We start from the raw sequence: 10,653 nt of genomic DNA, 5'->3' as shown, positions 1-10,653 counted from the left end.
TTCCCAGTTGATTTGCAATCAGTATTGCTTTTGGGGTTATCCTTCTAACTAGACCCTGAACAACATCACCAAGTACATTCCCGTATATCGCTTTATATGTTGGTAATCGCGAATTTATCACCATGACCAAGAACGGTCCACGATGAGCATTATATATGATCATCTTATTTTATTGTCACTTATCTAATTACATACCATCAATCACTGTGATAATCATCAGCAATTTCATCGATGAGAGACCGATAAACATTAATGTCAATGATACCGCCTGCAAATAATCGTTAACAAATATCAGCTGCTTCATTAATGGTTTCTGGGGAATTATTACCAGCTCGTCTTCCGCCAATCAGAATTTCTAGTCGATCAACATCGGCAAGGATATTGTTGGGACATGGAATAATAAGACCACTTCCTCGGGTAACAAGACCACTTCCAGTTTCTCCTTTTGCTTCTTTTCTTACCAGCTGAACGTAATTCTCTACTTCATCTAATTTCTTCAAATTGCAAATCATCCTCTTCCTTAGTACGAGGTGGTCTGAATGGCGATGTTTTGGGGGATAATATATCTCCGAGTAAGGACGTTTTTCTTGCTTGTTCAACTTGTTTCTCAAATTTTGCAAATTTATCCTTATATTCACCAGTGAATCTAGATATACCATGGTATTTTCGAATTACAAAAGGGATCAACTTTTTTCCTGAAATATCGGTGTTGATTGGATCTAATAATTTATCACGATCTGGATATCTTGTTGCGGAAACCTCTACTGAGTTTTCTCGAAATAGTCTAAGACCTTTTTGGGTAAACTGGGTTGGTGGTTTTGGTTTTGGCGTAACAGTATCTCTTACATCACTGACCTCCTCATGGACTTTGTCAATACTCTCAAGTACTTGTTGTATTTCTTCTTGTAATTGTGGTTGAGCAGCAGCCATTTCCGCTGAATGTTCTAGTAGAATCTTATAATTTGTTGTTAGTTCTTTCTGCTATTTTTCCAGTTGCTCTAGCGGTTTGCTCCAACGTAGGAAGAAAATCTTTAGTAGCCTTCGTAACTCATTCGGTAGCCTCTGTAACTCCTTCGGTAGCTTTTGTAACCGGTGTAAATAATTGTCCTGTACCCTCTACAAATTCCACCTGAGACTCTTGACGAGTTTGTAGTTGTTGTTTGACAGCATCCCGAACAGGAATATATTTCTTAATTGACTAGTCGCTCTAGAGTTAATCTAGCTGCGCGAGATTCCATTGTTGATACAACAATGATTTAATTACTCGCACACTACAGCAGCAGGGAGGGTGCGACCACAAATGAGTGTCCGAAAGGTAAACACATCACACATACAAAATTTTAAAACACGAACTACAAAAGTGAAGTGACAAAATGAGCTAACCCAATTAGTGAAACTCTCGGTTTTTAGTTAGAGGCTTCGGTTTGACTTTATTGACTTTGTATTTTCGTTTTCGTAGGAAGCTTTATTTTCAAAGAAGACTTGCTCCAAATATGGTTTGTTTACCCTCCCTGCTGCTCGAATTTAATTTGATTACGTTATGCAAGGTTTTAAAAGGGCTCTACTGCATAAAGTTTAAAAAAATCGTACTTTCCTTTCATTTTCTCTGTTTGATTCAAAATGTCCGCAAGTTTTGAAATTAAGCTTATGTTCAGTCTAACAAGACCGAACACTGCATTTAAAGACGACCAAATTTCGACGTACGTAGGACTTCCTCGTCCAAAAACAGAGCCTGACTAAGATAAGATGATCACGTGACGAATCAAAATAGTAATATAGGGTGTAAACATCGATGCTTTCACGTTCGATGATACAAGACATTATACTCATGTCACTGATAAGATGAAATAGTTTTAATACAAAAGCAGGGTACTCTTTTTGAAGTAAAGCAGTTTGCATATGCAGTTTTAGAGTAGTGGATAAAGCGAGTAACGTGTTGTGTAATGTGATCATAGAGTCATCTCAGTGTGTTACCGATTGAAAGATTACGTCATAACATCTCTCTCTCTCTCTTATAATAAAAGAACGATCCATCTGTTTGTTTATTTAAATGGTACACACGTAGTCGTCCCAAATTCACCATCAGTTCCAGTTTAATAAGCAAAGCTGTGTAGGACTTTGAGCATGAACAAGTAAGACAGATGAAACCACGGATAATAGATGGACAAAGTAATTCCCATATACTGCCATTTAATGGTATTTTTAACAAGTCGGAAGTATTGACCCGACCCACAAAAAAGAAGGAATTATCAAGGTGTAAGCGAAACATACTTCAAATGAACCAGGTATGGCTCACTAGCCTTAGATTGACATAACAGTAGAAAGAAATCTGCAGGTTAAACTTGATCTAGATATTTTTTTCTCCTGTTTGTACTAAACTCAACGATTGTCCAATTAACCTTTCGGGGTGGGGGAAGAAGGGGGCTTAAATATTTTAACCCCAAAACATTACATTTCCAGCCTTCAGATATCTTTTAAAAATCTCGCTCTAACTGGTGGAAAATGAACACATTATATGCAGTTATATTGGTTGAAAGGAATTTTAACTACCATGAGATAATATGGAAAAAATATTTCTGGTTTGAAGACAAAAATCCATGATGCCCCTCACCCTCTACAAAAATAATTGGATGATCCCTTAGCAGACAGTTTCTTGTACTCTATACATATAAAAATTGTAGAAATGTAATAAAATTACTTCTTTTAGTTCTACAATTTGACATAAATTACTATAACAGTTTTTAAAATATTAAAACAAGTTTCTACCTGGTAGATGTCGAAGATGCTTGCTTACTATGGAGGCTAAACGAAACAACATTAACTAAAACATGTCACGTTTGACATTTCTTGAAAGTTTGACAACATTAAATGAAGTACTTTTAAAGAAAGCGAAAAAATTGTGTTTGTCACGTGGCTGTCATGGTGACCAAGATACACACATTTGTTTGTAGTGTTTGTCACCTTTCTGTCATGGGGACCAAGAGACACACGTTTGTTTGTAGATTATGACTTAATAAATATTTCCTCCAATACTTTGATAACAATATTGAGTGTGTGTTTTAGGAGGTGGAGGTGGGTTAACAACGTAGTTTCAAATTGGTTGCTATGGAGTTTTAATTATTGCTAAGGAAGCTGTCAAAAAATAGAACTTGCCAAAAAATACTTCTAATGTTTAACCAAATGTAATTATTTCTTATGATATCAAAGTGTAGTTTATTGGAACCAAACATGTGTCACATCGTAAGTAAATGCAAGACAGGTGATAAATAAATAATGTAAGATAGAGTATGTGTCATGTCTCACACTCTATGATTCTCAAGCAGCTGGAACACTCCTCATATTCCAAGCAAAGTTTGAAATTAAGTTCATTTGAAAAGTTGTTTGGTACCAACATTTGTGTCATATTGAAATGAATGGAAAGTTGTTTTAAGAAAGAAATCTTCAGAAAAAGCAGCATGTCTGTGTAATCTTCCCCTTCATGAATTATCGACTCTATACTGCTAAAGCTCCAAGCACAGAAATTTGATGAAAACTCGATGACAATGGTTGATACGTTGCACATGCTCAAAGCACCCACTATTGATGACATCAGTATTACAAAGGTTGATTGCAAAAGCATGTTGATAAAACCCTCGTATAGGCTACAAATCTGATCTTGAGGATGGCTCCAAAAAAATGAGATGTAACATAACCTCGAAGCTACGAAAGTACGTGCCCATCTTCATCTTCGCTATCCAAGGTTCCGATGTAATAGCCCTATCCACACCTTGACGTACTGAGCAGACATTTCTGTGTTTCTAGTCTGTGCATTTCAGCCGCCGCATCCAATCAAAATAACTTGTTCAAATTTGAACACTGTTCCTACATGATCGAGACATGGAGCACTTGAATGGACTGATAAATAAGAAATTTTCCGCTGCCGGTTTTGCACAAATACCTTTCACTCAAATAGACATGCAATGGCTTCCCATTGGTACGTAGTCATACCAGTGATGTTAAATTACAAAGTATCTTTTTTAGGTTTCGGCTGATGTACAATGTACCACGCTGTTAGTTAGTTGGTGTTACATACTAAGGAGGAAACTCATGAAATCCATTAGATGTCACTAGGACAAAGCACCAATATATCTGTTCGATCCGCCAAGGTGTAGATATGGTTAAAATATCGGAACCATGGCTAGTGACGATGGCCCATCTTGTGCCTGATTCCTAGCAACGACCCTGATCTTAGAGCTACAAAACCTGCCAGCTGCATCATAAAGAGTGGAGCTCAAAACAGTCATCTTACCATTGATGAAAATACGATGAAAACAAATGATAAGTTCAGAAGTTATTATTTAAACATGAGCTTATTTTATCTTCATTAAATGACTTTAGAATTAATCTTAATAAAAAGGTTAATAAACTTCACACATGATTTTGATCTTGCTATTGATACACATGATAGTACATGACCCACTCAGGTCCAAAAAGCGTATTTCATCATATCAACGATATATCCTGCAGGTAATGGGAATAGAGGAGGGTGGGGGTGTACGAAATTATGGAAAGATGGACATAAGAACCGGCAGGAGCACAATTCACAATTTGTTGAATAGTACATGGTCTTTTGAGAAACGTCGTATTAATTTTGAAAAGGCTGAAAGAGCCCCAACTAAATAAAAAATTATATATATATATATATATATATATATATATATATATATATATATATATAATAAAAGATTATGGTGAGCATAATACTGATAATCATAAAATGAATTGGGATTTACTAAAATTATCATGTAAAGCAAGTCTTAAATAGCTACATGAAAGCAAACCCACACTTGCTTATAAAGGGACAACAAATCTTAAAGATTTCCTAATTAATTCTAAACAAGAAAAAACATCATATAAAAAGGATCATCAACTGAATGTAATAGATCTAGATGTTCGCACTGTTCTTTAATTAATGAAAATACTTCTTTCAACAGTAATAATACGAAAGAAATATTTAATATACATTGCAATACTAATTATGCAACACCAAATGTTATTTATTTGATCACATGCAAAAAATAATGTGGCATCCAATATATTGGACAAACCAGTCAACAAATATCTAAACGTATGAACCAACATAGATCAGATATAAAAAAAATATATCGATCAATCATTTTCATTTCATGTAGCCGCATATTTTAACAACAGTTCCCATACTTTGTATGATACCTCCTTTCAACATATTGGTATAGCTGATTCTGAGATGGAACGTCTGCTAAAGAAAACCTATCGGATTCACCGTCTTAATACGGTATATCCAAACGATCTAAATTCCAGAACTCTATACGACAATCATTAATCAAATATTTTGTTGTTGTTTATTTGAATTATGTCCCTTGTTTGCAATTAGTTAAGAATATTTCTATATTATTCTAATTTACAGAATAACTTGAATAGTGAAAGTATAAACTAATATTATAAAAATAAGTTTACTAATTCTTTAAAAATGAAAGGGCATTTAAAATTAATTTTAACTACATTATGATTAATTATTTATAAAATACTTATTTATTTTATGATTAGAAGTATTATGCACACCATAATTTTAGTTATATAATTTGACTTCTGATGAAATATTGAACAGTCGTGAATAATATATCAAGTATAATACATTTTTGTAATGTTGCATTATACATAATAAAAATATTAATAAAATTGTTTATTTCTATTTATTCGTAAATTTATATGTATATATAAAGAGAGAGAGAGAGAGAGAGAGAGAGAGAGAGAGAGAGAGAGATCTTTTATGTAACAAGTCTATAAGTTCTAACTATGAGACATGCACTTTTTGTGTTCTGACTCAACCATTCTAGTCAATGTACATGTCATCGCTATATACATTGATTAGATGGGCTACCTGGTACCAACAATTATTACTAAGGGACATAACTCGGGAAGACAGTCTATGTTGTTAAAATTGCTTATCGACCTTCTAGCATGTATTAATTTGCCGTCATCATGTGTGGGATTTTATTTCCCTTATATTAAAATATCTGGGTTTTTGAAATCTCTTTCCCCAAAAGTAGATTTGCACTTTGGCATTTTGTCCACCAATGTTCCTTTACCTTGAAAATAGATACACATGCTCTCGTTTTGTATGTTACAGTCTCACATACAGTGCTTTCCTTACCCATGTTAAGATCAGAAAATTCATATTGTTTCACTATGAACAATTCTTTACGTACACGTGTATAAGAAAGCAGTGTTATAAATTAATGATAAAACACGTTGATAAAGCATCACGACTGTAATAGTATATTTATTTTAAATTTACGGAAACATAAGTAAGTAAAATAGTAAACAGAAAAATGTGCTGTGTACGTAAAAAATAATACAAGTCTGTATGTAGAATATAAAAAAGTGAATGTTTTTCTATTGTTCATTGTAATCTCCTGGAATCAAACCTCAATAAAACTATCACCCAATTGTTACGGAATCTATCTTTGCACAGTTTTTCTTTCTTCTTCATAAACATACATACGTGAACATTTTATGAGAACATTATCAAGATATGGTAATTTGGTTAAAAGTATCACCAAGAATATCATAACATAAATTTTGTTATTCTGTGGGAAATGGAACTAAGGGAGTGGGACTGAGACATGGACCAAAGTGTTATTATATTTTGCTCCTAACTTAAGATATTACAGTTATGCCAAATGCAGTAAAGTTTCTCGTCCTATTTGAGATCGATACTCTTTGATAAGAACTGTACATTAACATTGCATTTCCTAATTTTCTATTAAGGACTATCCACAGGCAAATGCATCGTTAGGGCAAATACATTTTCGTATGAAAGTGCATTGGGATGGATGTCTGTTGATAACAAAATATGCTTTAGGCATTTTTTTGAGAGAAATAAACTCTTCATATTCTTGGATATGGTCTCAGGCTTGAGGCCATTAAGGACACAGATCTGGTTATGATATAAATTTGATGGGAAATTTATGCAAAGCTTGAGGGTCGCTGGACTTAACAAAGGCATATTCCCTGAAGGGCGAGAAAAGGGCACCTGTCAATCATTATCGAAGGCGGAGAACAAGATCTTGGCTTATATACAGCAATGATTGGTCAGTAATAATAACTTTTGTGATGTCACAGAAATAGATGATTTTGATTGGTCCATATTGGAAAAATGTTGATACCGTGTCGTTTTGGCCGCCATAATGTGTTATGAGTGGAAATTGACTGGCATTGTTCTAATACCCACCCCAAGTGTCAAGTGGATGTGAAATCACGAAACTAAACCTGGTTGCCGTGAACCGGAACGGTTTATCCATGCTTTGGATTACGGAGAAGTGCATGCTTTTCACCTGATTGTAGCAAGACTAAAGATTCTATATCAGTGTTGACGAACGGAGAAAAATGGATATGCATCCTCAGGGAGGTTCCGTCAGTTTGACGAGCAGTGGAATGATGGGTCAATATGGAGGCATGGGGGAACAGGAACCTTCTGAGCAACGGAAACAAGAAATTGGGGACATTTTGCAACAGATTATGACAATTACAGATCAAAGTTTGGACGAGGCACAAGCAAGGTCCTGGTGATTACATGTCGATTTTTTCGACACCTTTGTGTTTCTCAGTAGGGCAACATGGATACCCCCCCCCCTTCTTGTTAGCAAATACAGTGGTGCATCTATTTGTTGGTACAATGGTTATATCTTATCGAAGTTAAGATGCATTTAGGTTTAACTGTGTGCCGGTAGAATGTGTCGATCCTATGGGCACCCTTTGCTACAGTTCTGGTCTCATGCATGTTCTAGATATGTTTTTATTAACTTTACAATATGCATGGCTGAGGCTAGCTCTTGTCAAGCGTTCTTAAAAACAAGTTTAAAGTTAATCCGATTTTCCTCTGACCCTTCTCTCCCCGTTTTAGATAGTTTGGCATTTTAAGCAGTAGTGGGGGATAATTGACTATCAAAAGTTGGAAATTCGGCGCCACTGTGGTAAGCAGCCGACGAGTGTTCCTAGCAACGTGAACAATTTTATATATATATATATATATATATATATATATATATATATATATATAAATAAGTCTTCCTACATATATATTGCAAGTAATGGCTTGGTGTAAGGTCTGCCCGTAACCTATGCTGCCATAGCATGGTTGTGGTGAATTGCAACTCGGACACCACAACCAAACAAAATATCAAAATATATTTATAAAAATGGGGTTGGAAGGGTCAGAGGAAATGCAAACCAGTCTAAAAAAAAAAGGAAATGCAAACCAGTCTAAAGCCTCTGATGAGCAAATAATGTTTGATTTACAGAGAAGACGATTAAAAATTAAAAAAGGGTGACAATTATCTCTGTCAGCAAATGCAATTTGACATCCAACTCTTGGTCAGTTCTGTGCTCATTTTCTGATAGTGTTGCTCATTTGTCAAAAATTGGACTTGTAATCAATCGGTCATAGGCTGAGTACCAACCAGGTAAGTAGCCTAGGTGTGTCTTTGGGAAGACATTTTACTTTAGTTTCCTCAGCATCATCTAGCTATTAATGTACAGCCTTTTCATTATCAACTGGCCACTGGCTAAATCACACTTATTTTCCGTTGGAGTCGTCGTCTTCTGCAACACTAACATTTTGTTCTTATATTGTTGCATTTTAGACCCACACACCCATATATTGAATTTTACCGGGTGAACAATTCTTCAGATGTTTCATTTTATTCATAACTTGTCAGTTTTTATATGCTATAAGTGGAGACTTGATTCAAAAGAATATTCATCGTACAAAAGTTACTTTTAATCTTCACCATGTTACTTGTTTGCCACTTTATTCTTTACAGGTGTTGATATCTATCATTTACAGTGTTGATGCCTATTCTTTACATGTGTTGTGCGTAGTTCTTTGCGATATGTATCACTGCATGGCATATACTTATAATTTCACCCAGAGTAGTTGTATACAATTCTTAATGTTTTGTTTTTTTTTGTTGTTGTTGCTCTGGACTGAATAGATTGGTATAAAATCCTTACAAGCAATTACTCTTTGGTTAAATTCATGAAAGTGGTCCAGTTATGTGCTGGTCTTTTACAGTTGAAAACTACGGACTATGACATACATTTAATTTGTTTTTAAAATCCTTGTCATTATTGACTGGATTACATTCTTCTTAAGTGTCTCATCTCCACCCATTGATACAGAAATTTTTAATGTAACGGCATACAAATAAGAGCTGAACCAAATATTTGAACATTCAAATCAGACTATTTTTCATGAATATTTGAATGAAGAATGTCAACGGATAATATTGAGTATCACCATCTGTTATGACTGTAGTCTTAAACTATCTGTTTAATATCGGATCTCTACTGTCCTATTTGAAGATCTAACAGTGACTATTTAGGGGCCATGTTCTGATGACCTGTGTTATTTGCATAATTGTTAATTTTATCAGCCAGTTAGTTGAAGTCTTATATCTTCACATTTGGGAAACCAAGCAGTAGAGCTGAAGAGCATCAGTGTATGCCTATTGATTTGGTTCACCCAGGATGGTGAAGATCTTGTTTTAATCAGATTGTAATCTTAAAGTAAGTAACAGAAAGAAACAAAATCAGCAGGTTCAGTAAAATTCAAGAAACAATTGAATTCTGTAAAATAGTTAAAATAGAAAAGGAACTCAGTATTTTGAATAAAATTAAAAAATAATCAAAAAAATTCTGTTGTAAGTCCAGAATTATAGTGTTCAAATGAATTCCAGTCTTGCATCTGCTGACGTACCAATATTCTTTACTAGGTTGATGTATCTCAATGATATAATCCAGAATGCCTTGAATGAATTCATGATAATGCTTTAATGCAAAAGGTTAATGAGCATTTTTTAATCCAGCTAATAATTTAAATAATTGAGAAAAATTATATTTGAACACTAATAAAAGTGATTCAGTGACTGATATTAACATAGGAATAAAAACTTCTACAAAAATCTTGATTCATTTCCACTTGACCTATGTTGCAATTTTTGTTGAAGAAAAAACCTCAATCACCTTAATAGAAAATTACACCAAACTGTAAACAAATCTGCTTCCAGAACCTTCCATGGTCACAATCAAAGCTAGATCCTGAACTCAAATCCAATTAAACAGTTATATAGGTCAGAATTCAGCCCCAACTGATGGGCAAAGGTCAAGTACACAAAAACAAATATACATAACAAACCGCAAACCAGATGCTGCAGTTGTGAACAGTGCTGACCACAGAACGCTTATTTATATTAGTAAATAGAGAGCTATTGATGATGCTCGCTCAACCCCATCTCCCAAAAGGATGCATAGAGACTAACCTGTGAAGTTGGCCAGCTTTGTAGTTCCTTACAAGTATTCCTGCAGTGTCACCTAGGGCATATATAGCCTTATTGATGTATGCATGATAACTCACTGACAGTAATTGACTTACTGATTGTTACAGAGGGGGCTGCTTGAAATCATTTATTTTATTTTTTGCTTTAGTATTCCTTCATTTGAGCTGAAATTTGGCAAAGATGTTTTCAAGAAAATAAGGTTCATCATTGTATATATTTGATGCAACATGCAATTCTATCTTATTCCTATTCATTGATTTATTACATTACTGATCATTTATTGGCTACTTGTACA

The 10,653-nt window shown here is 34.5% G+C and overlaps 1 protein-coding gene across 12 annotated transcripts in view; it reads left to right on the top strand.

The window, feature by feature from the left end:
* The first annotated feature begins 7,178 nt into the window (after positions 1-7,178).
* LOC149780245 (pre-B-cell leukemia transcription factor 1-like) overlaps positions 7,179-10,653 on the top strand; it is a 121,944-nt gene continuing 118,469 nt past the window's right edge. For 11 of the 12 annotated variants that reach the window (XM_089937025.1, XM_089937026.1, XM_089937022.1 and 8 more), the window contains exon 1: positions 7,179-7,586. In XM_089937025.1, coding sequence (XP_089793151.1) covers positions 7,408-7,586 — 179 coding nt within the window. In that variant the 5' untranslated portion in view covers positions 7,179-7,407. The remainder of the gene's footprint in view (positions 7,587-10,653) is intronic. The other variant, XM_089937021.1, reaches the window with a different exon arrangement.

Source organism: Sinohyriopsis cumingii, chromosome 16, assembly GCF_028554795.1.
Source record: "Sinohyriopsis cumingii isolate HCF-2022 chromosome 16, ASM2855479v2, whole genome shotgun sequence".
In the NCBI taxonomy this organism is placed as follows: Eukaryota; Metazoa; Mollusca; class Bivalvia; order Unionida; family Unionidae; genus Sinohyriopsis; species Sinohyriopsis cumingii.
This window is presented reverse-complemented; position numbering and strand designations above follow the sequence as displayed.